At 38.1% G+C, this 27,583-nt stretch overlaps 2 protein-coding genes across 2 annotated transcripts; both read left to right on the top strand.

Moving 5' to 3' along the window:
- LOC106956756 (gap junction delta-2 protein) lies at positions 1-2,751 on the top strand. The gene has a single exon (XM_015047778.1). The coding sequence runs from the start codon at positions 1-3 to the stop codon at positions 1,102-1,104; it is 1,104 nt and encodes a 367-aa protein (XP_014903264.1). The 3' UTR covers positions 1,105-2,751.
- A 9,560-nt stretch (positions 2,752-12,311) lies between these two features.
- On the top strand, positions 12,312-26,438 carry LOC106956755 (unconventional myosin-XVIIIa-like; the record flags this gene model as incomplete). The annotated part of the gene is made up of 15 exons (XM_015047777.1): positions 12,312-12,490; positions 13,142-13,209; positions 13,332-13,355; positions 14,509-15,285; positions 17,396-17,473; positions 19,323-19,349; positions 21,569-21,628; positions 23,546-23,633; positions 23,988-24,094; positions 24,186-24,362; positions 24,510-24,720; positions 24,818-24,960; positions 25,227-25,327; positions 26,062-26,125; positions 26,217-26,438. Coding segments are annotated over exons 2-15 (2,118 nt in total), but the record flags the coding sequence as incomplete, so codon positions are not given.
- Between the last annotated feature and the right edge of the window lie 1,145 nt (positions 26,439-27,583).

Below are 27,583 nucleotides of genomic sequence, written 5' to 3'. Positions count from 1 at the left end.
ATGGGGGATTGGACCATCCTTGGTCGGTTCTTGACAGAAGTTCAAAACCATTCGACTGTCATCGGCAAGATTTGGCTGACGATGCTGCTCATCTTCCGCATCATGCTCGTGGCCCTTGTAGGGGACGCCGTCTACAGCGACGAGCAGTCCAAGTTTACCTGTAACACCCTGCAGCCTGGCTGCAGTAACGTCTGCTATGACACCTTCGCCCCTGTCTCCCACTTGCGCTTTTGGGTTTTTCAGATCGTCCTCGTCTCCACGCCGTCAATTTTCTACATAGTGTATGTCTTGCAGAAGGTTACCAAGAATGAAAGACCTGAGGTCAAGAAGGTGATTTCGGTACCCAAGGCCTCGCCTTTGCTTGAAACAAAAGGACCTTTAAGAATTGATAAAGACATGATGCTGGATACTGGTAATCCTTATGATGATACTTCTGGAGAGGAGGACTGGAGCTCGGAGGAAGAGGAATATGAGGAGAGGACTCAGCTGGAAGGAGAAATGAAGGAAGTAGAGGAGGACCCAACTCAGCTCTCTAGTAAAGTGCTACTTATTTACATCATACACGTTCTGCTGCGCTCCATTATGGAAATTGTTTTCCTCATAGGGCAATACTACCTTTTCGGATTTGAAGTCCCACATCTGTTTCGCTGTGAGACCTACCCGTGTCCAAACAGAACCGACTGCTTTGTGTCCCGAGCAACAGAAAAGACCATCTTCCTCAACTTCATGTTCAGCGTCAGCCTTGGGTGCTTCGTCCTGAACATTGTGGAGCTGCATTATTTGGGATGGATTTACATTTTCAGAGTGCTGTTCTCTGCATGCTGCATGTGCTGTGACTCGGATAGGGAACCCGTGCAACAGGTGGCTTTGTACTCTTACAGCAACCCACTGTTGCTCGAACTCAAGCATTCTTTGCATGGACGAGTCGTCCTGCAGACCACCGCGGGTGCGTCCAGGGACCCAAATCAGGTCCCATCTATCTCCTTTGAGACGGATTCTACTTTGGAGTGCACTTCGGCTAGGAATTTAGATGAAAGGGAACACAGCAAGGCTAGAATACACAGTGTGGCCAAAATAGGACAAGGGAAAAAGTCTTGGTTGTGAATCCTTTTCAAACCCTTTCTGTCCTTTTGTTTAGATTTTCTTTTTTTTTTTTACTTTTTGAGACAGAATTTTGTTAAAGTACAGACATGAAAAAACTTGGGATTGTTTATACAGTATCCACCAGATTTAGTAACTCCCATAGTAAATGAAATCTTTTAAATAAATTACTCTTTTATTGCAGTCACATAATCTCTTAAAAATTGGGAAATCAATTGGAGTTCAAATAACAATTTCGGTGGTTGCTCAGAGGGTCTAGGAATTTCTAATTAGTAATCTATAACTTCATGTAGCATAAAAATTACATGTTCTGTATTATAATATCACACACATAAACAGTGGTCAGATTACAATAGGCTTTCAGACACTAATATATCAGGTGGGTTTGACATGAAACAATGGAAACAATATGTGGAAAAGCACTCAAATCTGCAATGCTAATTGTCATGATTGAGGTAGAATGTTGGGCCCAAATGCAGCAGGGAGAGGCATAAGGTAGAGTAGTACTTTTAATAAAAATGCGGAACAAAAACTTACAAGAAATCTCCGGGAGCCAGAGCAGAACAAAAACTATAAATCCAAGGAAAAGACAGCAGGGGACTGTCAGAGGAATCAACAGGATATAACAGGAGGGACTATCAATGAGTGAGAGCAGCAGAAGTGTGTAAGTACTGGGGAAAGTGAATGTGGAACAGTTGATCTAGGCTGATTGGCTACCTGACTGCAGGTGTGAGGGGAGAAAGAGAAAAGAAGGAGATTATACAGGGGACTTGAAAGTAAATGTAACAGTAAAAAATTAGTAGACATAAAGAACAAATTTAAACTAGAGTTACATAACTAGACACAAGAAATAATCGTAATAAGCTAGAATCGCCAAGAAAGCACTGAACTACAGTAAAACAGAAACAACACTGAGCTAAACAAAGAACAAGACTAGGAACACAGAATACTAAATCTGTTTTAAATAAAAATACAGTGCACTCTACCTGTCAACTGACAATGAATCATCAATTGGTCTTTCTCTAGGATAATGATTGTCATCATATTGTAAACTGAACACAGAAATAATCTATCAGATTAAAAAAACAAAACCAAAAAACTTTCATTTTATCCAGGATTTTACCATCTGGCAATACCGTACAAAAAGTAGTTATAAAATGTTATAGGATAACTCAAAGTGCTACTTGTATGGAAATGGACAGGAAACCAACAATTCTGCCACTTGTCATTTTGATAAAAGTTAATATATTTCTTACTCTTTGATTTTCCCCCTACTGAATAAATGTATCTAATTTTTGTTTTTTTTTTTTTTTTTTTTTTTTAGATTTTTCAGCAGTAAAATTTCTGAATTTACTGTCACTGTAATTTATTTCGGCAGTTATATTACCTTTTGCTGAAGAAAGTAAAAACATCTAAATAAGTTGACTGTCAATCTTTAGATTGTAATTACATAAGTAATCTTAATTTGAATAAGCTTGTCAAGTAGTAATTATTGCTAATTTTGTTTCAAGTTCGGATTTATATCAGATTTCAAATGCATTTGTGACTGACATGCTATAAGAAAGAAAACTTAAGAAAAATCTTTTAAAGCTTGTGACTTAGAATTAAAAAATAGCTTGTTGTTTTTTTAGTCAGAGATATATCTGAAATTATTTTTATTCATCTTAAAATTATGTCATTTTCACTTCATATATGTTAAAAAAAGGAAATGACTAACAATAAAATATAAAAAATACTGCTTTAGCAATAAGAAAAACAATAAAAAAACATAATTATGTTATCACATATTTAATCTACTAATGCTCTAATACTAATGTTGATTATTAATAGGCAAAACTCTATGGCAAGGGGAAAATTCTACATTTACATTCTCTTGTTAAATAAATAGTCCAGAAGGGGTCACTGCTCTCTAGTGTGCAAAGCGATGCGTTCACGGGCAGATGAAAATATTAAACTTAGAATCAATTAAAAAAATTGACGAGCTAAAAATACTGATCATCTCTTATATTGTATATTGAAAATGAAAATGCAATTGCACTTATATGCAATTGATACATAGTCTACTTAAGCTTACAGCTTAAAGCATGTTAATTTAAAAATATGCATAATAAACCCCCGAACCTCCCCCTTCCAGCGCCCCAGCCACTCGAGGAGCCCTCCAAGAAACACAGACATATAGATAAACTCACACACACACACACATATACACAGACAAAAAAAAAAGACAATAAGAAATCATTGTAATTCCCAAGAGTTATTTACGTCATAACTCAGTGCTCTAAATTCGGAGTTTAAGGTCGGTACATGAAGGCATCACGAGTACATTCCCTCACCTACTGACAATTAGAAGGAAAAAAAAAAACATGCCGAAAACTTCTGGTAAGCCGACAGCGCTGTCACCTTTGAGCAGTCCCAGGTAGGTCGCTGTTAGACCTTCTAAACAGCATTTACTCTGTGTTATTTTTATAACAGACATTTTTACACTCTGCTGCTAAGTGTTTCCTAAAGCCAGTGCTAAAGAATGAGGGCAAAGCAGCTTAAAGGGAGAGCATTATGGCCAAGCTGAGCACTTGTCAAAGCGCAAACAAGCGACACATGATAACGGTGACGGATACGAGCTTCAAGAAGACTTGTCACTTTATGAAACTCTAAATGTGTCGAAATATTATGTTTCTTTATTTTACTGTATCTTGGGCCTCAAAGGACACGATTAAGTGTGGATTAAATGCGAAATTTGTTTGTGTTCACCCAAAACTAAAGACGCTTTGCTATCTGTGGGTAGATGCATTAACGTTTAATTGTACTCCATCACTTTAGGGTGAGGCTGACAGTTTGAGAACGACGAAGATAACGTCAAAGCTCCTCTGAACAGTGCGTGTATCTAGGGCGACTTCAGATAAACTGTGTCACAGATGTGTAAGTGCACAGACAGAGAGGCTATTCCCCTTTTCTTTTTGTCTGTTCTTCCTAATGCATTTTGTGTCCTCAAAATTGTGTCCTTTCAGGTCATTTTGTGTCCTCAATGTAAATACAGTTGATGCAGGAATAGGAAGTGTCATTGTATTGTATCACACAATCTTAAACAACTTTTTGTTTTTGCATCTTCCAACTGTAAAGTTGTTGCTTACATAGTCCATTGTGTAATTATTCATGACAACTTTTTATATCTTTGCCATCTCACAATAAAGTTCTTTGTAAATTATTTTATGCGATAGACCAGTACAGAGTAGTGAATGAGTGAAGTGAAATGAAAATATTAAATAGTTTTTAAAATGATATATCTTAAAATTATGGGATGTATTTGTATTCCAATGTATTTTAGAAGTAACCTACTGTAAATAGTCTGTTTTTTTTTTTAAATCTGAGGATAAAAAAACAAACAGGTGTTTTATGAGTGAAAAAATGAAGTTAAAAGTAGAATTGGGTTCTAATATGGCATTCGAAGCTTAGCAAATCTCAGAGCCTGGCTCAGTTTATCATCTGGAAATGGAAGGAGTGTAGCACAACTTTAAACCTACCACTAAACCTGTCCACTAAAACTGATGAGAAGGAAAAGGAGAAAATTATTATAAGGAATTTATTCAGAGAAGCCTTTGAGAGGCCAATAAAAACTCTGGAGGAGTTGCAGAGAGCTCAGGTGGAAGAGTGTTGACAGGACAGGGTATGCTCTACATATGTAGACTTAAAGGTATACAGTGATTAGATGAAAGACAAAGGTCAAAAGTTTATATGTAGAGGGAGTCAACATACATGTGAAAAAGGTGTTCTAGTTAATGGAGACCAAAATTGAACACCATAATCAATATGTAGAGCACTGACCTGTGATGGCTATTCTTCAACTAGAAAAGAAAAAACTGGTCCAAGACCTATTAGGGGTGGAGTATAAATCCAAAATCACTTTTAAGGTTTTTATTTTTGAAAAATAAGGATCATGTATTCATGCCCTTCCAGTTCATGCACTAATTCAGGGGTGCCCAAGTCCTTTACTCAAGATCTACCAACCTGCAAGTTTTACATGTCTTCTTTCTCAAACATGTCTGAATCAAATGGCACATCAGCATCTACTAACTCTGCAAAGGCTTGAAAATTAGCCATTCATTTGATTCAGGTGTGTAGTAGCAGAGATACATCTAAAAGTTGCAGGATAGTAGAGCTCAAGGATTTGACTTGGGCCCCCCTCCTGTAGTTTGAGATAGTTTATAATGCAAAATATCATACTTTGTGGTTGTAATATGACAGAATAAAATTCTCACTATATGTTAATATTTTGGCAAAGCAGTAGCAACAAGCAGAAATAAATTTTTAAGTAATTCAGGGATGCTTCACTTATGTTTAGAATTATGTTTCTTTTAAGGCAACAGTTTTTTTTTTCCTCAGATTTAACAGGTTTTCCAGTAAGGCTTTGATTGGAGCTGTGTGAATGTCAGTGTTTCCAGTAAAATTCTAAAAATCTCATATTCTTTTTTTCTTTTTCTTCTTACTTGACTTCCCATCCATAGCATATGCTCCCACATATTTTCATAAGACTCTGATGCAAAAGTTGGACCCCCTTAAACAAATTAATCTGCTGAGTAACAACAAAGAACTTAAAGCATGTTTCACCTAATCAAGAAAGACAAGGAGAAGGAAAAGGAGCTGGGCAAAAAGGAAAAGAAGGACAAGAAAGAGAAAAAAGAACGGATGTCCCAGTCAGAGTTGAAAAGCCTGGAAGAGATGAGCATACGTAGGGGTCTCTTCCATGTGAACAGAGCGAGCACCAAGAGGCAATCTAGGACCAAGCTAGAGATCTCTAACCCTATTCCAATTAAAGTGGCTAGTAACACAGAGCTTTCTCTGACAAGTGTAGAGAAAGATTATCTTCCCAATACCCAGGAGCCTGACGCAAGACAAACGTCTGCAAGTACCTCTGGTGAAGATCAGATTTGTAATCAAGTGGAACCTCAGCGCTGCTCTGTAAAGGAGAGAGCAGCTAAATTTGGGGAACTGGCTAAGACCAATTCATCAGTGAGTCAGAGGCAAGCCACTATGAGTCAAAAGAGTATAGATGGTAGCAACCCAGGTCTCTCAGATCAGAGCAGGTCTACCTTCAATTCAGTGTCCTTTCCCAACCCAAAAGGCACTGCTAAGGTTCACGTTCCTGAGATTGTAGAGAAGACCTTCCCTGGCGTAGACCTACAGTTGCCTGTGCTCATCACTCCACCAGTACCAGATCCACGAGAGCTTGAGATTCAGAGGCGAAACACAGGGGACTTCGGCTTCTCTTTGAGGAGGACCACCATGATTGAGAGACAACAGGACGGAAGCGTGTGCCGGCGAGTTGTACATTTTGCAGAACCAGGCGCAGGTACCAAGGACTGGGCTTTGGGCCTGGTGCCAGGAGACAGGCTTGTGGAAATCAATGGAATCAACGTGGAGAGCAAAAACAGGGATGAAATTGTGGAGATGATCCGTCAGTCAGGAGAGGCAGTCCGGCTAAAGGTGCAGCCGATTTTGGAGCTTAGCGAGTTGAACCGCAGCTGGCTGAGGACCATTCAAGCTCTGCCCAAAGATATCTTCGATGTGAGTACAATTTTACACCTACTATTCCAAGTGCTTTCCTGTTTTTGCCTTGGGCTATAATTATGTGATGGGTCTTGTGGTCATTCCTACTTGGAAGAATTCCTCTGTACTTATCCAAAGTAATTGGTCAGTGCACTCTTTTAACCATGTAGTCTATAAACCCAAATATCAGATAACCTATTTACTCGTCAACATCATTTCTTTTGTCATTATGCTTCTATTATTGATTAGGGATGTTGTCAGAAGTCAGAGAGGCTTCTATCTCAATGTAGTGTCACATTTCCTCGTAACAAGTCATTGAGAATGTTCTGGCATGGAGAATACCTAAATTCAAAGCATGTATTATGTTTTTTCCTTTTCTTCCTTTTCTTCCAACAAACACAATTACATTTTAAAAGGGCACCAATAAATGCCAAACCAGCAAAGAACCTGGCTTATCAAATTATGGCGACCAAGAAACAGAATGGCAAACAAAAAGCTCACTAATATTTTTTTAAAACTGGACTATGAGAGTGATTTGACTGAGGGGACAAAAAAGAGACATCTGGACATAAAACAAAAATAAGTAGAATGTGGCTTATTGACAATGATGCGATACCTTTGTGTTATCAGATTCTTTCATGATATATTTACTGCCTCCCCCTACTTTGGGTGAGTTTAAGAAAGGTTTCTTGCTGCACAGGGAACTCCAAAACTCCTTTTGCAAATGCAGCTTAATGCGGGTTTCCTAAAGTGAGTGTCTATGTAGTTCGGATGTATTTGTTGACAAATTAAGTTTGCTGGATGTAGCATTTTGTGCCATATTATTTTTACATTTACAAGAAGGTTTTAAATGTTTAGTATAAGATATTTTTATATTGTATTATAAGATCTCTGGTCTGCATGTAAGGATCTTAAACTCAGTTTAAAACTGATTTCATGCCTGGAATACAGACTTAATGAACTAATAATTGAGATTATAGAACATTAAAAAATTAAGCATTTTTGGATTTGCAGTGTTGTTTTTCCTGAGTCAGTTATCAGTATTTAAGCAAGAAAAAGATCCCCACCCCTTCATCTGTTATCTTTCTTCATGTCTAGATAATGGGTATAACTGTTATGACACCAGTAATGTGATTTTGTGCTTGCTTGTATGGGGGAGTGTCTAGCGTGTGTGTATGGGTCTGTTTTGAAAGAGAGAATGTGTTCGGGTGTACATATAATCCCCCAGCCCGCCCCCCATCCCTTTGAGACCAAACAATGGGACGCTGAAAGAAACAACGGCTCGAACGCCACCACAGCCGATGGCCATATGGCCTGGTAAGACTTGGCTGGCGGCCCGTTCGGAGCTCTTTTCTCCAGTATAATCGTGGGCAGCAAGCAGAGGGCCATTAAGTTAAACTCTTTATTAGCTGGCACAACAAACACCTTAATTTGCGCTTAGTACTGTCTCTTGTCCTGGCAGAAGAGTTCAGAGAACAGGCTTGGTTTGGCCTGGTAGTATGCTATTAAGTCAGTTACATCAAGAAAGTTGGGTGAATTTGGTGAGTTTAGTTTGATGTTCACACTAGAAAATACATGTACATTCATTTGCTATTTTTAAAGAGCTGTTTGTCCTTTTCTACGTTGTTCCACATCCAGCCTGTCTAGCTAATTATGAGACAGGGCAAATGAAAGAAAATGTGCTTGTGAGGGTGACCCAGAACCAACAGAACTATTTATAGGTAGTTATAATAAGAACATGTTCTGAATCTGGAGCTCTGCTTCTCAAATTTGATTTGTGAAGCTTGACCATGTGGTATTTTATTAGTTTTTTTTCTGTTGTTTTATTGAAATGTGATTAACTGCCTCATGTACATGCGAAGATTGATGATGCTCTCTTGTGTGTCTGGTTGACATGGAGCTATAGCCAGATGATGATTGCAAGTGAGCAGTGACTTTGTGGAATGACTTTGTCATCAATGTGACGTTGCCCAGCAACGTCTGTAACTGCAGGGAGAATACGATAATAATAAGCCTGTTACTGAACAAAAAGTGGCTGGACTGGTATCAGCTAAACACCTGCTCTCTTGCGCTGCACTGTCTGTCCCTTTTTTTTTTCCTGCTCTGCTTCATCATCATACGGTTTCTGATTACAACTCTGGTCTGCTTTTGACTGCTTAATACCCCCCTTAGTTTTTCACACTAATCTGTCATCACTCCTCCCTTCCCCCCAAAAAAATAAAATCTTTTTCTCAATCTAAATCCATCAAGCTCAAAATAAGTCTTGCATTATCTGATAAGATTAGCATATTTGTCATTCTTAAAAAGTCAGTAGCAGATCCCCAACAACTGTTTTACTGTTCTGGAGGCAAAAAGAGAGGCTAAACTTGATTAAAGTAGTTTAATTTTTTTGTATTGGCCTGTTGTATTTTAAGCTGTAACATCAAACACTTTCCTGCTGTGTGTTTGAGCCAAAATCCATTTGAAATGACTTTGTTTTTGATATTTATTTAGTAATTATTGTTTGTTGTTTTGGTGCACATATCTGCATAACTGCTTTATATTATACTCCTGCATTTATAATGCATTGTATAGTTATATGAGGCCTGGTGGTGTATAGTTCACAAGTGGTTTTAGAAGACAGAAATTATTAAATGCCGTCATGTCTTCTACAACCTGTCTAGTCAGGTTGCATTATCCCCATTGTCAGTGGGCGGATACAACAGGGGAAGTAGTTTCAAACAGGAATTAGAAACAGGAGGAGTTTATTTGTATAAAATGACCTGGTTTATGACAAATCTTAAAAACACAAGGTCATTCTTTTCTTTCTATTCTATTGAACTCGTACGTAAAAACAGTAAGCAAAAAATTGGATCCTTTTATTTTGGGTCTTGAAAGCAACAGGAACTAAAAATCACATACTGTGTGACAGATACCTGACATTCCAGGGTGTGTTACAGACACCCATTAATTTTCCTTGAGGTGTATTTACTTGCTTGACACCTACTTTTCTTGTTGGCAATTAGGAACTGTGCTTGTACTGCATGTACATCATTAGTTTTACCACCAAATGTGTGAGAAAATGTTCATGCTTTAGAATCAATTCTGATCTTTGATCTCTGGTTAGACTGGAAGACGTAACTTTGTGTTACACATTTTAATGTAGTTTGAAATTATAATCACTTTAATTCTATTAGTTTAGAATCCACAACACAGGTATTTAGCAAGTCAATCACGCCCAATTCATATTCAATTAATTTCAATTTAAAATTACTTAATTAAATGTTATTGCTCATATTAGCCATGTTTCTTCAGAGATTTGAAGAGGCTGTTTGGCTGTGAGCAGGAAGGATGTCCTGTAGCAGCCTGTATCGCGGCAGTTCTGAAGAAGCCTCCGATTGAAGACACTGTTGTTGTGTGACAGTCTCATGAAGAGGATACTCAAAGATGTTTTCTTTATTTTTAAGAAGAAATAATCATGACCACACCATAATCATTATTGATTCCACAGTCATGCCTTGAACAGAAGCAACCTGCTTCTATTGTTTAGCCTTTGCAAGGCTAAACAACTGATGTTGTTGCCCCAACAGATGATTTCAGAAAAGATTACGCTCTCTACAACAGACTTATAGTAGAAATGCAGCATCTTGCCGCAAGCACTGAAAGACCTAAGTTTCCTAAAGACGTGAAGTCTGCTCTGTCCCTTCCTGTAGGTACTGTGGTCACTGTGGTACCTGCAGTTCAGTTTGTATTCCAGGTGAACACTGACTGTATTTGTAGTCCTCAACCACCTTCACTTCACTTCAGCCACCCTTGAATAATTAAAACTTAGGCCCCCCTGTAGAAACACTTAGAACTGCCTATATTCAGTAGTCGACACATCACATGTAACTTAATATGCATTGATATGTACAATGAAAACATCTTGGCACTACTGCAGAAGCTAATATTGTCAATCCTCGTTATTTCAGTTATTGGGGTTACTGTCAAACAGCATCAAGGACTTCAGCTCCTTGACTGGCTACTTTGTCAGTGCTAGCAGTAGCATTGTGCCAAGTTCCATCTTCCCAAGCTGCAATTTCTCTTGAATGTTTTAGGTATGCACTACAAAATTAATTGGTGAATAGGTGGATTTCTGCGAATAAGTTGGAGTTGTTTCACAGAAAAATTCGGAAATGCTGAAATATGAATAGGCAGAGGCCCACTGTATAATCAAAATCAGTTCATTTTAAAATGCTATTTGATAAAAAAAACAAAAAAACAAGCTGTCTATTATCCTGAGCTAGTATATGGTGATGGTGAAGGGGAGTCACTCCTTTTTGGCAATAAGAGCCCTGCAGCACAACCCGTCGTGTAGATAACTGCTCTGTCAGTTGAGGCTTCCGTTGGCTCAGCACTATTTTACTGCTGCGACTCACCATGCTGGTACATGCTTCTGTACTTTATCCCTGGGACATTAACCTTGCATACAAGAAAAGTGTAAAGTCTGCTGTTAGTCTTCGCTTTATGTTACAGTTCATGAGCCAGGTAACTAAATTCAAAGTATGGAAGGGTTTATCTGGGTCAGAATCAGTGGTTTCTGTGCCGTACAGTGTTTAATCTTTACTCTGTGCAAGCAATGTGTGGACAAATAGTCCACACATTGCTGCGTCCCAGTAACAGACTCCGGGGATTAGCAGTCTGTGCTAGACAGAGCAGGAATGCTGCATGTGTGACTGGATACTGCTCGCTGTTAACATTCAAATGTATGGGCTTAGCAAGAAAATTTATCCTATTTTATCTGTCGGGAGCGTTTTACAGGAAGGCTTAATTTTTGCACATGTTTGACTGGACATTTGCATTTATATGTAACACCAGATGCCTTTGCTTTTATCATGTCTGGATCCAAAATGCACTTGATTTGATCACCAGACAGCTGATGTTCAGATGTCTGGTGAATAAAGTGCTTGATTGGGGTGATTCATTCCTACCTAGTTCAGCCAGTTTCTGTGTTTCCTTGTCTTTGTTTCTCTGCTGCGTGCCAAGCTGACATTGAGGTAAATATCCGCCTTTTAGTCATTCCTCCCTAAATGAGGAATGACCCAACTGGTTTTACAACAATGACGTTTCAGACATTTTTTTTTTTTAGTTTTAGAGACCGGATAGGTAGGTTTAACTTTAATGTCAATTAGTTAAATACATTACTAATAAACTTTGGTATGTTGTGTTTGGTTGTTCCTTTTCTTGCAAAAAAGCAACATAGCATAGAATGTGGGTCAACAGAGTGCAAAAGCAGACCATGGTGTGAACTGTAGGTTTATAGCTCCCTCTTGTGGTTTTAAGTATAAAGTAACCAACATATCATACAGTTTAAAGATGTATAGTGGCCTTGGGTAAAAGAATTTACGCTGTTTTTTATGACTTAAAAAGCCTTTTACTAAAATATCTTTCCATTAAAGTAACCAGATATGCGTTATTCCATTGTTTTGTTTTGTTCATAAGAAGCTTCTGGGAGGCTTAAAAATGTTTAAGCACTGCTTGATTAGTAAGTCTTTATTTTGGATTCTTTGTCACGAGGAGGCCAACGTGGCAGTGAGATAAGGCGGTAACAGTAGTTTTGGAAACTCTATTAATATCCCCTCTGTATTTCAGCAGCTGTCCCTCTTCCATCCCCCGGCCCAGCTCTTCTCACATTACTCCCCCCTGCTATCTATCCCCGAGTCTCACTGTGCAGCTCGGACTATGTCCCCACCCTCGAGATCACCCTCCCTCTCGGGGCTTTGAGTGTGCATGCTCCCGTCAGATTCAGGTCTTACCCTACCTTTAGGTGTGACTGGACCGCTCCTGCGTCTGAGGCAAGATCAGAAGGTTAACCAGGCCCAGAGAGGAGGTAATGGGTTTGAACCTCTGGCAGATTGAGTGTGCTGTATGAGTGGGGTGATCTTCTCAGGGCTAACCTCTAGCACTTCCATTAGAGCTCTGATAGGGTCTTAGAATGGCCTCCTTTGCTACTCAACCTACTATTTATAGGAGTGGACGCTGATGAAAGCAGGGCCTGAGATGGTGGAGTAGTTGCTGTGTAGCTAATTCTTGCTGTGGTATCACCTTGTTTTAGTTTAACTTTTGAGAAACTGCTGGAAGTTCTAAAAACTTTTAGAAATTATACACGTCTGTGATATATCACTATTATATAGTGTTTGTTGCGGTTTTTGTACTGTTGGAAACATCTTTTGTGTCGTTTCCTCTGTCATGGATTACCCAATTTGTTCTATTCTTTTTAATGGAACACGTCTAATATATAGTACATTTACTGCATTGACATAATTTCATCATTTTATTCATGTTCTTTTTATTGTCAGTGCTTTACAGTCTCTCTGATCTTTTGCTGAATAACCCGTTGTGCTGAAATAAAGTCTACAGTATTCCATCGCTTATCCCTGAACTTTATTTCTCTTTCATTTTAGCCACAACCTTCATCCCTTCTTCTCTGGCTGACTCCCATTTTCTCCCTCATTCCATTATTTTGTTCTCCATATTCCAGTGTAAATCCATGACTTCTGGCCTGTCACCATGGCGTACAGATCACGCTTCTCCTTCTGGGAGCAAAAGGTGTTTCACCTCTGCATCATGTTGATTGTTGCCTGTACATAAATATTCATTCTGATGTGTAGAGTGTTGGTTTGCATAGTGTGATCATTCTGTTTTTTGTTTGGCTATGTCTTTTTATATAGGCTAAAGTTGAGAACAAAACAGAAGTAAGTTGTCTTTCAGATGCATGTGTTGCCAGCACGTATTCATTTAATGTCTGCTTGGTTTAAATATCACAATGAGCTATATTGAAATAACTTGGAGTGGTTTTGAGAGTTTAGCTTTTCATTTTAATGTTTAATGCAGTTTCTTGTTAAAACATTGTTTTTGTTGACAGAACTGATAATGGCATGTTTGTTTATGAGAAGTTTTACACATTTAAAAGAATTATCCAAGCAATCTGACAAAACAAGGGGGTAAATTAATTGTTTAAGTTCTAATGTCACATGTTTTGGTGAAATAAATTGTTTCTCTAATGGATGGAGCATTTAGATGCACTGATTAGTATTTTGTGCTCAATTTCTGATTAATACTTTTGCAAAAACCTTATCTGGTTCTGATTTCAGCTGACTAAAATATTGTAAGCAATTAAATTCTTTTTTATGCTTTGTGGAAAAAATGTCAAAATAATCTCCTAACACTAATCCTAAAATAAAATAAAACATTAATCTTCACTGATGCTGAAGCTGGTTGAGCCTTCCTAGTCATTAAGAACCTCAAGACCGAAGAGTGTTCTCAGCATGGCATAGTAGTGTTTAGATAAGATGTGATTATTGATCAGAAAAAAAAAATATACATTTTTAGTTTCTGACTGGCCAATCACCATTTAGAGCCAGCCAAGTTTTAAATCCAACACCAACCAATTTCTTAGTGCACCTCTATTAATTCCTTAAATGCAAAGCATGAACAATCAATTAAAGATTATATTAGAGTCATTGACCCTTCACCCTAATATTTGCAAGCTGGAGCACTTTTCTTCACCGCTTTTATTAGCAAGTAGATTTTTTGGGGCTATACTGCCACCAAGACTGTTATTCAGAAAAATTACTTCTCAATATGCATGTGCATATCAATTTAAACTTTCCCATTAACTTTTAAATTTGAAATTGTTGGGCTGTGCTGAATTTATTGGCCTGACAGAATTACTTGACCGCAAGTTTAAAATATGCAAATTAAAGTCCAGCTTAGAGCTCCATTCAGAATAATCTCCTTGAAACTTTCTCAACTCAGAACTTGCCCCAAACTGAGTTTTTTTTCTTCTTCTTCCTGTATCAACCACCAATGGAATAATCTATACCATCTTGCTTTGCGTCTGTCCAGTCTGACAGTAGTCAGCCTCAGTCAGTCACTAATCCTGTCGCAGACACAGCCAGTGGTCCACAACTGACTGCATCATCAGCTGAAGGGTCCAAAAGTAACGGTGCCATGGTGGGACCGGATACTCCTGAGCAGGAGGAGAGCACTGGTGGTAAAAAGGTGGTACGAGTTGTGAGGAGAGTTGTCAGGCGGGTGGTGCCTGCTGGTACAGAAGAGCAGAGTCAGCCCACAGCATCGAATACGACTCTAACAAAACCTAAGGCTGCTGGAGAGGACAAAGATGACATATCTGTGGGACTGGCCAGTTTGATGGGCAGAGTTCGAACCAAGGAGCACCGACCTCGCACCCGCACTCAGGACCGCAAAGAGGATACAAAAGAGGAAGTGAAGCAGCAAGAAGAGGAGGAGAAAGAGAAGGCAGAAGAAGAGGAGGTAAAATCATCAGTGGAAAAACAAGAAGAGGTCTCATCTGTTGCACCAACTGCAGCTCCAAACCCAGTGCCACCAAAGGCAAACCCCCTCACCCCTCCACCTGGTTTTTTACCCCCTCCAAAACCAAATCCTTTGGTACCACCTGCTGGTTTCATTCCTGCACCCAAACAGAATCCATTGACTCCACCACCTGGTTTTATCCCTGCCAAACTGACCAGCCTAGCACCTTCCAAACAAAATCTCTTGATGCGACCTCCAGGGTTCATTCCTGTTCCAAAGACAGATCCTCTGGCTCCTCCTGCAGGCTTCATCCCAAAGCCTCGTCTGTTTGGTATAAAGAAACCAGAGGTATTGAGTTAACATGTGCATGTTTGCCTTTTTCTCTGTGTGTAGCATGCTTTTTAACAATAATACACAAGGAAATCATCACGTAGATACATTGTCCTCCAACATCAACTTGAACAAAATTGTTTTAAAAAAAAGAATTGTAACGTTTTATTTCACATATGGAATCAGTCTGCGTAATCTTTACTGTTAGCAAAATCACTTTAACAAGATAGTTTTTATTGCATAAAAACACTTGGTATAACAAAGACACCCTGAGTGATTAGAAGCAGAGGGCATGCACAAGCTCATGATAAGGCTTCATCAGTGTGTACTCATTTCCTGCACTGTGGTTGTCTGGCCAGTTCAAAGTGTCTGTGAGCACTGAGCTGTGACTCCTTACCATCACTTTCTGCCAGAATAGATATGGGGCTTTGTTCTGTCTGCCATAGGCAGGTAAGTAAAGCCTTTAAATATTTCTTAAGGCACATTTTTAAATAATCAAGACAAAAACACTTGTGGTGTTCTCTGAAGTAATTAGTTGCTTTTGTCATACATTTTATATTACCTTTTGAGAACCAGAAACAATGTATTTTGTACATTGTTCAGGCTTATGGGTAAATAATTTTAGTTTAGTTCAATCATTTATTAGTTTCTTTTTTGTTTGACATAATTTGCATTGCCATAAGATGTCCATGAAATATGGAGTACAATGAGGTAATTGGCCCACAAGGCCAGACTCCAAGTAAATTACCCCAGAAATGCGCCATCTTGATAAGATACCGGTAAATGGTGTTACATAGGAGCAGCATTACCAAGGCTTAAATTGTTTTTTCAAGGCTTATTCTGCTCTTTAGGAGAACCACTTCAGTGTCTAGCAATAGCACATCTTATGGAAATGGTCAGCTCATTATTTTCGTTTGCCGACAGCTGTACAGTGAGGATGATGTGATCGGATGTGACAATGAGCATTGTCCATATTTGTGGTTACATTTTAAGAGCACAAAGTTGACCCGTGCCTCGGAAAGCTATTTCTATTGTGCCAGAAATGCATCAACATTTTGTATATGTTTTAGCAATCTGTTTAATACACTATTGACTGACTAACGACATCATAGTTTTGGATATTTATTTAGAAACATTTTAAAATATCCTTACCGGTAAGACACATTCTCTGGATTGACATATCATGATTCTCTGTCTGCATTGGGGCAAGTATTAATGTTTGGTGCTGAGGCGATTATGGTGTAGGTTGCAGCAAACGGTAGCTTATAAGGCGTCTGACATAATCTTGTCAGCAGACAGAAGCAAATATGGGGCAAAACTGAATATACCCCTGTAGTTGCTAAAACTGTGTACAAGTATGTTTCATTGAAGTAATGTCAGCCGGAAACGTGTATACATTTTTTTTGTTTTTTGAGAACTTTTCATTTCCATAAAGCACTTCAATCAATTGCAAGTTACAGAGAGTTTACCAAGTCTTAAGTCCAATTCACATCTTTTTAAGAGATTCCTCTTGCTGAATACTGGGTGTTACAGCGGCCAGTAGATATGTAAAGTGTTGATTCAGTTTAGAAGGCTTTATTTACAATCCAACATTATCCTTAAATTGCTTTAATTCTTAAAGTTTTGGTAAATTCTTATTTTTTAAGTAGGGTCATTACAGGCGCATAAATAGGAAAAATAAAGATGCGTTCGTTTTCGCAGCTCTTGTCCCTTTATGACTTCTTAAGAGCTAATTTCGATTAACTCTGCTCTGGTTCCTTGGGAAGAACATCCTGCATGTTCAACTAAGGCTTGTTTAAATTTTTCAAAATTACCCTCAAGAAATTAGCAGCAAATTGTTGTTGATACAACACAGATAAAAGCTGCGAACCATTTTATTCCTTAACTGCACCTCCTAATGAAGCAATTTTCTTTAACAGCCATGTTCATTTCCTGATTGAGTCAACCGGAACACCAAATTACATGGGAGTGGCAGTAGTTGATGGTAGCTGTTTTAGACTAAGGTTAAAATAGAATGCAGCCTAAAACATAATTGTCAACTGTACTGCCATCGCCTCATCTTAATGTCATCTCTGTGTGCGCATGTTTTTCTCTGTGTGTTTGTGAATATTTGAATAAATGATGTAAGGTAAAGGAGACGTCTTGCTCCCCTGCGGTGCCCAACGGTAAACCATCCCCTGCTGCACAGGAGAATTCTGCTGCAAAGGTACACATTACAGTGTGTGCTTTTCACATTTAGAAGTACTACATATTTTTCTTTTTCACCATATTCTTTTATTTGCTATCAGTTATCAGTTTTTCTTCCAGCAGACAGTTACACGGGTTTCTTTTGGTCCATTAACCTTACCTTCTGGCTATGGATTTGCAATTGTTGCTGCTCGATTTTAGGCTCCTGAGCTGATTCCGTCTGAGGAAGACCACAAGCGTGTCAGGAAGATCTTCACGCTAGATGGCAATAATGTAACTTATATTTGCCCTGTTGCTGGTCTTTATTCGGCATGCTTGGTCGGGGCTTTTCTGACTACTAGCTTGACTCCGTTGCTTGCTTATCCAGACAGAAGGCAATTTTTCTGACAAGCTTTCAAATTCTGGAGTTAATCTGCTGAAGGACACAAGTCATATAAGGTTCCTCTTACTGAATCCTGACACCAACAATATGAATCTATAATTTTTTGCCAATTTTGGATCACACAGTTACAGTTAGAAGTTTACATGCGCATGTCTCAGGCATCGATATCCGATAAATTTGGACATTTCAAATATTTGATGCAATATTTATGCTACAGAGAGGGGCTGTTGTAAGTTGTAACACAGAGAGGCCACATTATTGACATATAAAATGTTTGGGGTGGCTATTAGTTTTGGTCTTGTCATTTCTTTGGTTTTCTTCTTACAGTTAGGCACATCAATACAATATACTTGTCAAACTTTGTATAGATTTTGTCTGGTTTTTTCTTTGGAAAGCAGTATAATATAATGGTATTTTGGACAATTCTTCACAGCTGCGAGTTTTCCAAAATAAAATTGACAGTGGAGGGAGCACAGGAGTTGTCGTGTGGTATTGACATCAGCACCATGCAAAAATAACTTGGCTTGGAAGTCTATGTACCATTCTTTTGGGAACAGTAATGGCAAATTACTGGCCTGTTAGATCAGCCAGTGCCTCAAATTTAAATATGTACCTCTCACCTCTTCTTCTCGGAAATTATTTCTAATTATTGTTTACACTTTGAAATCCTGTTTCTTGTTGGTCACACACCATACCTACATCACTTTCCCGACCCTCAAAGCTTTCCTTGGGGTCAGCACTATAGCAACTGTCAAACGTGGTGGTCACAGTATCAATTCAGTTTGCACCAGACTGACAACAGGTTTGTCAGTATTGCCTGAATACTATTGCTTTCAAGAAGTGTGTCTGTGGCACAACACCAAGTAGTTTAAATGAACATTACCATTTCTGATTAGACATAAATATGGACTTGCAATTAAACCAACATTTTTATTGATGATTATAAAAAAAGTATGTGGTTTCTCTCCATAATAAATTCAAGTTTGTTCACCAAAGTCTTGATTTTAAAAATCAGTGACTTGTGATCAACCAGCTATGGAAAACAAACTGTTAAATGCATTATTAAACACCCCAGGTTTTTAGTATTCATGCCCATGATGATTGCATGAATCTTCTGACTGCTAAACATAAATGCTTTCTAGATTTACGGTTTAATAACTAGATGAAATGGGAGGAAGTGAGAGTGGTTCTGATAATCTTTGGATCGTTATTTGTTGGTCATTCTTTAGTAACATCTCTTATATGAAATGTATTGTATTATGTATTTTTGTGAAGTAGCTACCCTGCGCTGATATAACTATTTTGCCACTTCTGGATGTTATGGCCATGAACTGCAATCAGTTATATGTGTGTCTAAAGTGCAAAGAACTCTTTCTGCTCATCTTTTCTTCTTCCTTTGACCTCCAAAAGTCTGATTTTTCTTTTGCTTTTTTGTGGGCCGCTGGATCCTGCCTTGCTCCTTTGTGTTTGCTCTCTGCATGGTTAGAGGCCCAGAGGCCACAGAGTTTCTCAGGTACAGCAGATTTTACTGTGGACTCAGTGCACTCCTTAAGGCATTGAGTGCTGGAGTTAAAGCATGTTTTCCTCCACTGACCTCTCTGTGGCCTATGTTACCCTGCCTGCCTGCTTGTCTTTGACTTCCTGCTGTTTTCTTGGTTTGTGCAGAGGTTTGAAAAATACTAATATGAGATTATGACATAAACCAATGGGAGAGAGGAGGGGCAGTTGGAATTCTCTTGTCTAGGGTTCTTGACCAGGTTTAAGAAAGTATCAGCAAGTTTATATTTACATCGGTTCATATTGCATTGTGTACAGTCTTTGAATGCACATGTGCATTAAGTATTTCCAGTATTAAGCTGGAAATGGCATAGTCTTATTTAATCAGATTGGTTTGTGAGATAAAGGTTATTTTCAGAATTAATGTAGTAATAAACCTTACAAGCAAAAAGTAAAACATAAATGCACTCAATATTCATGCTTATCCATTTCTTTACACTGTAAAACAATAAAATGATATCAGATTAAACAGGCTGTTTCAATTAAAAGCTAAACTTTCTAGAACAGAGCGCAAAGAATTTTGTAAGTTTTTTTTATAGCCCATTTTATTTTAACTTTTTGTGATCAAGCAGAGGATGAAAAATCAATTTACTGTGTAATTTGCATTTTTAAAACAAATACTCGCAAAACTCTAGTTATGCAAATGAGCAAGTGCTTGCAGGCCTTAATGAGCAGCTGCACCTGGCTGATTTATGGAAAGTATTTCTTCGACACGAGAGCTGTCGGTTAAAACAATAGACGAGGTTATGGACCTCCTACGATACATGAATTATACATGGTGTGTGGCAAAAGATTTTTTTTCTCTTTCAAGCAAACTTTGTCTTCAAATCAGACGCAGTTGCAAACAAAGTAGAAATGTTTCAAATGGAAATCACGTCACTAGATGCTACATTTTTGGTCCCTCTATAATAGAGACCTGGAAAAAGAAATTGTCCAAAACATGAGACTCTTTGTAAGAGAAGGAACTGCAAGACAAAAGAAAATAGAATTAATGTAAGAAACAACAGAAGTTGCACCCAAAATTCTCATAATCTGGGAAAAAGTCTTTCAATAAAATAATACATCTTTTCAGAAGTTGTTAGTTCTGAAGTTGGTACATCAAATCATTCTGAGTTCCACTTGATTTACACAAAATCTTTTGCCACAGTTTTATTTTGTAATCACTTGATGTGTGGCAAAAAATATTTTCTCTTCCAAGCAAACTTTGTCTTCAAAGCTTAACATTTTTTGACTTTCTCTGAGTGCTTCACAGTACTGGTGCAGAAAGCCCAATGATGGAACCGATTCATTAGTGATGATACAACCAGTGTGACAGATACTCAAATAAAAGGCTTTGTAAAGGTTTCTCTGATTGCTCCTTTTTTGAAAGATATTTCTCTTTAGAAACTATAATTATAAGCTTTCCAAATATTTCTCTCCATCCCTCCCGCTGTGAGCTATGAATGATGTACTTTAGAAGCACAAGCAAAATTTCGCTGTGTGCAGTAGAGCAGTTGCTCTAAAAATGGGTTTTACTTATTTAAAACAGACAAATAATTCAGTGTAGATATTTCAGCATCTTTTGTTAGAAGTTAGCACAACTGGCTTGGAGACTTGCCAAAGGCTGTCGATGTATCCAAATCTAGCATAACCCAAAAAGAACAAACAAAAAAACAAAGTGACATTCTGCGGAAAGCTCCCCCTCATGTTTTTGGGAGGAAATTACTTTCTTTTTAAGGTCTTCATTGTATTTTCAATACTTTTGTTTGGTGAGGAAAAAACAGGGTGGGTTTATTCTGACCAGCTGATCTTTGGATAGGACTGTTTTAAGCTGAAAATTTCCACCAGGAGATATTAACATTGAGAGTTCTGTTTTACACCCAGAGTGGCATCTCAAATTAATGCCTCTGTTGCAGATAATATTTGCTTGGCAGAATAAAACATGAGTTTGTACTTGAACACCAACTACAGGAGTTGCTCTATTTAGCCTCTAATCCTAACAGAGTTGTTTGCATTTCCCTGCATTTTAAATTTTTTTTTTATCTTTTGCTCTTGCTGAAGTGTTATTTTTTAATTACTTACAATTAATCAGTTAATCCACTATTATTTGTTTCACTGCTGTGCATTTCGGTCTATTTTGGTGATTCCAAATGAAAATGACATTTACCTGTCGATTATGATTCTTCCCTTTTCCAGTCCAAGGTTGTTGAGGATCCAGTGGCCATCCTTCAGGCAGCACACTTGGCTGCAACCAAGGTCTGACCGTAACTACGGCCGGTTGCAGTGCTGATTGCATGATTTCTTATATTGTTGTCGATTCAAATGTAAGAATCGACAACAATATACAATTAAAGGCAAAATAAGTACACAGGTGTGATGGCAGAGTAACGCAATAATAACTTTTATTGCAAGAACCCTGTGAAAAATAACTGCTTTTTTTGTGTGTCCTTGTTGGATCAGATTCTAACAAACATGATCTTTATATCTGAAGAAAGAAGCAATAAAAATATTTTAAACATGTTTTATTTCATGTGGATTTCAACTGTGTGCTATATCAAACTCTAGGAGAGAGAAAAGCCAAAGTGTTTTGTTTTCATTTTTATTTGATCTCCCACAAGATGATGTAGTTTTCTGTGCATGACTTTTCTCTTGACATTTTGACCTGCTTGTACTCGGTTCTGTTTCTTTTAGTCAATCAAAGCAGGGTGTTTTACTTTGTGTGATGTTCTTGGTGTGGATGAAAAAAAAAAAAAAACTCGTCTTGCCTTCTGCCTGTGATGTCTTCAGAGGGAAGATGTAATATTAATCCTGACTGAGTTGAGTAAACACTTAGTAAACACTGAGTTCTTTAAATTTGTATTGGAAGGTAAGCCATAAAAACTGACATGATTTTGTAGAAGCCTACTGAATAATGGATTCAGGTTGTGAAACAAGAAAACAGACCAGTGCTGTACTTATCATACATGTACTTTAATAGCAGTGGAGAGATACAGCTGTAGAGTATATTAATTACAGATGCACCATTAGGAATTTTGTGGCCAGTTTCCAGGGTTTCTGTTTTGCGCAACAGCAATTTCTCTTTAACAGCTATACCATAAAAATGAAGAACAACATTCAAAACGTCTTCCTACCATTGGCATACATTGGACGGGAAGAGGTGATGTCACACTGTGTGAGAGAACAGTAGCTGTGAAATGAGATTTGATTATTTAAAAAAAAATGCAAATCATCATAGAGTTGACATTTCAAGCTGTTTTTAGCATCTTCTAATCACTATTGGCACTTTCAAAGTAGCTGTATTTTTTTAACTACTTCTCTATGTCTTTGCATAAGAATTAAGCCTTTTCCCTGAGATATTCAAAAGCCATGAAAGACAGTTGTTTAACGCTAAAGGGGATAAAGCAAAGCAACAATAGATGCTTCCACTATCAAAATCTTTTCTTGAAAATTGTTTTTTTTTATAGGGGTAAAAACAAATTACCAGGGTAGAAATTTGACACAAGAGGGAGTAACTACTACACCCAAAGTAATATTTCATGGTTTTTAAGCCATTTATGTTCCAGTGCAAAAATAAAAACAAACACAACCCCTGTGGATCATTAACAGATTTTTATGAAGGAGCTTCTGCTTTGGGTTGTGTTTGATGCTCGCATGAGACTCTAAGACAGTATGAAAATGGTGTGAAATCATCACAAGATTACGGCAGCCGAGTTAATGTCAGTATTACCTCCTCAGTTTTCTCTTCAAGTTCTACAGAGGCTTTCAATAAAGAATATATTTGATTGAGGTGTGTTGAACCAGGGGAGCATCTAAAACATGCAGGACAATGGTTCTTGAAGACACACCGTATGCTGTAAAACACTGTGCCTTCTTGCTGGTTCTGAAGGTCAACCTTGAAAACCCACAGACATGCTCTAGTATATCACAGAAATTACAGCAACCTTTTAAATAGATTCTAACATCTCTGTCCTGACTCTGAATGTATGTGAAAAAGTAGCATACTGGTGATGAAAGAGCCTACATTTTAGTCTTCTTCACTCGGTAAATAACTTCCACACCAAAGTGTGTTCCAAAATATAAAAAAATGCAATTAATGAATAAAAAAATATATATATTTTGACATTTGTAATGTTTGAACATTGAACAATCCTTCTGATTGTTTTGCTTTGACAGGTGAAGACAGAGGAACAGTTGAAGGCAGAAAAGGCCTGGTACGAAACGGAAAAAGTATGGCTTGTCCACAAGGATGGATTTTCTCTGGGTTTGTATTATATCATTATTTTTTTTTTAAAATCTGCATTTGTTATGATGAATAGACATGTTAAACTCCCTCTCCTGCCAGTGTCGGCATGTGGTGACATTTGATTGCGAAAAGTACAGATGTGGGTGTTTTGAAGCACATAAAATGCTTTTAGAAACGTTGCTGTTAATTTGACGGCTCTTGTTTACCTCAGACCGAATACATTTCCCGTTTGTAGTGTTCTCAAAACGACATGCTTTATTGAATCTCATGCATTATTAAAATATATGCAACTGCCCTAAGCCATGTGGCATGAAAGAGAAGGTCCAGATCAGATGTCACATTCAATAAATTTCCTAATTTGTGGTAATGCAGCCACTCTCTTGAAGACGGAGGCAGGCAGCCTGCCAGAGGGGAAGGTAAAAATCCGCCTGGAGAGTGATGGATCTTTATTGGAGGTGGAGGAAGATGATGTAGAGAAGGTACTTAATCATCACATCAACTCTTAACCTCATCCATAATCGAAGGCTCTCAGTGAGTGTGTGTGTGACCTCCTCTGCCTTTGAACTCTAGGCAAACCCGCCGCTGTTTGACCGAGTGGAGGACTTGGCCTCTCTGCAATATTTGAACGAGTCGAGCGTGATGCACTCACTGCGGCAGCGTTACGGCAGCAACCTCCTGCACTCCCACGCTGGGCCCAACATGGTGGTCATTAACCCAATTAGTGCCCCCTCTATGTATTCTGAGAAGGTAGGCAGCAATATATATATATTTTAATTAATTTTTTAAAATGCATTCATGTCTTGAAATGGATGCGCTGAGAGTGAAACATGCCCAATGATGTGAGCTAATGTGAAGATAAGTCCCATTTCTGTTCTCATCTTCCTTCCTGTCCAGGTCATGCAGATGTTCAAAGGCTGCAGAAAAGAAGACACGGCCCCCCACATTTACAGCATGGCGCAGGCTGCCTATAGGAGCCTCCTTACAACTCGTCAGGATCAGTCCATTGTCTTGCTTGGCAAGAGTGGAAGTGGCAAGACCACCAACTGTCAGCACCTCATCCAGTACCTGGTTACCATCGCTGGAAGCACCAACAAATCATTCTCCAGTAAGTTGGAAGGGATGCATTCAAATTATGCTTTATTTGTCAGCTGTTTGTTATTAAGCTCTCCCAGTTACCAGCACTTCAATTTGGTTTATTGTAGCAGAAAAATGGCAGGCAGTCTATTCAGTTTTGGAGGCTTTTGGGAACGCTTCGACTTCCCTTAATGGGAATGCAAGCCGCTTCTCCCACATCGTTTCCCTGGATTTCGACCAGGCAGGCCTGGTGACATCAGCCTCTGTCCAGGTAAACACAAACACACTAGGAGAAAAAACAGACCAATTTTTGTGTGTTTTTTTTCTTCTTTTTTGTATTCTCCTTGCTTAATTCACTGTGGTTCTAGCTGTTTCTTTGGTTTAGGCACGAATTGCAAAATCGATGCATTAATCAAAAACTTTCCTGATACTTCACTGCAACCAAACTCCATTCAGATCTATAATTAAGTGCTATATGTGTACAAAGAATTGATTTTCAGATAATTTTGTCAACTTGGTTTTATTGTGACTTCACAGACGATGCTTTTAGAGAAAATGAGGGTGACGAGGAGACCAGAAGGGGAGTCCACTTTCAACGTGTTTTACTACCTGATGGCTGGAGTAGATGGCGCTCTTAGGTCAGTATTGATGCTATTTAGCCAATTAAAACAACAAGACAGCTCTGTTCTGTATTTAATTAGTGAGACACAAATAGTGCCTTGCAGAACTATTTATACCTTTTGAGCTTTTTCCACATTTTTATAAATTTGAACCACAAACAGCCATGTTGTTTTGATGATTTGTTTTGTCACCAACGCAAAGGAGTATTTAGCTGTAAACAAAAGATAACATGGTTTTTGAAAAATAATAATAAAAGGAAAGTTGCCGGCTTTAATACTTGATTAGGTTATAAAACAATTTCTGCATGCTTTGAACATCTCACAGAGCAATATTCCAATAATAATCTAAAAATGGAAATAGTATGGAACTGACAAATATACCAAGATGTTCCAGCTTGCATGCAAAACCCCATTTGAAGTGGAAAACAAAAAATGGATATAACACTGAATGTGGCAGAACCATTGTCATTCAGTGGGAAAGCTTTTGGAGTCATTTTAAAAAGTATTGACCGATACTTTGTAAATATAAATGTCTGCATGAAAGCTAAGTATCATTTGCCTTCCATTTTAAAAACGTTGCACTGGTTTGTGTTTGTCCATCTAATCCCCTAAATAATGTATCAAAGATTTTGTTTAGAATGGGACAAAATGTGAAAAAGTCGGATGGTTTGAATACTTTCGCGGGGCTCTACATAGTGTGTTTCAATAATATTCTGTCAGCTGTCATTTCCTTATCTTTTTTCCCCCATCAGAACGGAGCTGCACCTCAACCACTTTGCTGACAACAATGCATTCGGAATCACGCCGCAGAATAAGGTAAATGCTGCCCCGCGAGCGGAGATTGGCCTTTGAAGATATTACTTTGACCTCTTATAAAGCCGAAGTAATCTTTATAAAAATCTGTTAGGCAGAGGATAAGCAGCGGGCCTCTCAGCAGTTTTCCAAACTGCAAGTAGCCCTGAAGGTCCTTGGGATCAGCGCGGATGAGCAGCGGGCCCTCTGGCTGGTTCTTGGGGCCATCTATCATCTCGGAGCAGCTGGAGCTACCAAGAGTAAGATTTATTTACATCAAACAAGGAAAAAAAAAAAAAGTAAAACATTTCTCCCCTTCATAGTGGCATCATTACTCGTAGTAATAATGACAATAATAATAGTGTGTGAACTATTAAAAATCTTTTTAAGTTTGGAAAACACCCCCCTTCCAATTCCCCTCCACCATTTGCTATTTTTTTCAGCAGCTTTTTACTTGATGTGTCAATGTTGAGGCTGCATTTTGAAACCATCACTTGTGTGATGCAAGAAAGATGTAACCGAGGCAGCTGAATTATGCATTTGCACTTAGAAAGAGATGTTGCACAGTGCACAGATCATTACACTGAGCTTCACCAATCTGCAGCCCTAAACGAAATATCACATTGTTGGGGAAATGTATGCCTTACAACTAATACTACTTGCAAATGAAAAGGTGAAGAAATAATTGAATATCTACACTAGTTAGGGTTATGACTACTGTGTGAATGTTATGCTGGCTTTTTTTTTTCACAGTTTCAAATGTTTTTCCTTTGTGTACAATGCTTATACAGTTTGCAACAATAAATGGAATGGCAGGGAAACGGTTCAAAACATTAGCAATTCATGTTGCAACTGATTAGGTTATATCTTTCAGAAATAGTGGAAGCAGATGTTAACATAAACATTAGAATGGATATTACAGCATTCACTGTAATGCTCTATTTGATCTTGATTACAGAAAAAACTATTAGACTTTGTTTTGGGTTCACTTCAATCACATTGAGATGGAAAAGGGGGAAAAAAAAGAAAGGAAGAAAATGTTAACAGGGAGATGGAGAGGTAAGGATAGAGGAGAGGGAGAAAGTTCAAGAGAATATAAGAAAATGCACTAATAATTTGCTTCTACAAATTCCTAGTTCTTCAGGCTAATCTGTTCTGAATACCTTGTCCTGTATTGCCTACATGGCTTTTGGTAAGCGTTAAAAAAAGACTTCAATGAGGGTTTTCTTCTTCCTGACTAACACTTTTCAGGTTTTTTACTTGGAATGCAAAATTATGGACTATTTTGTATTGGTCTGTCACACAGTCTTAGTAAAATACATGGTTGTAACATGACAAAAAAAAAAATCAAATTTTGATATTATTTACATTTCCATCCTCTGCATCACATCCTCATAGGGTCTTAGAAATGGACCTTATCATATCCAAACGAAGTCTTTAGGATTTGATCTTACAAAATATGTTTCTTAATGAGTATCACTA

The sequence above is a fragment of the Poecilia latipinna genome, unplaced genomic scaffold, assembly GCF_001443285.1.
Source record: "Poecilia latipinna isolate Pla-1442-1.1 unplaced genomic scaffold, P_latipinna-1.0 Scaffold842, whole genome shotgun sequence".
NCBI classification, from domain to species: domain Eukaryota; kingdom Metazoa; phylum Chordata; class Actinopteri; order Cyprinodontiformes; family Poeciliidae; genus Poecilia; species Poecilia latipinna.
The sequence above is the reverse complement of the archived record's forward strand: the minus strand, read 5'-3'. Positions and strand labels throughout refer to the sequence as shown.

Bases quoted from the DNA above. Each gene is read 5' to 3' on its own strand.
- LOC106956756 (XM_015047778.1), top strand. From the start codon at position 1: ATGGGGGATTGGACCATCCTTGGTCGGTTCTTGACAGAAGTTCAAAAC.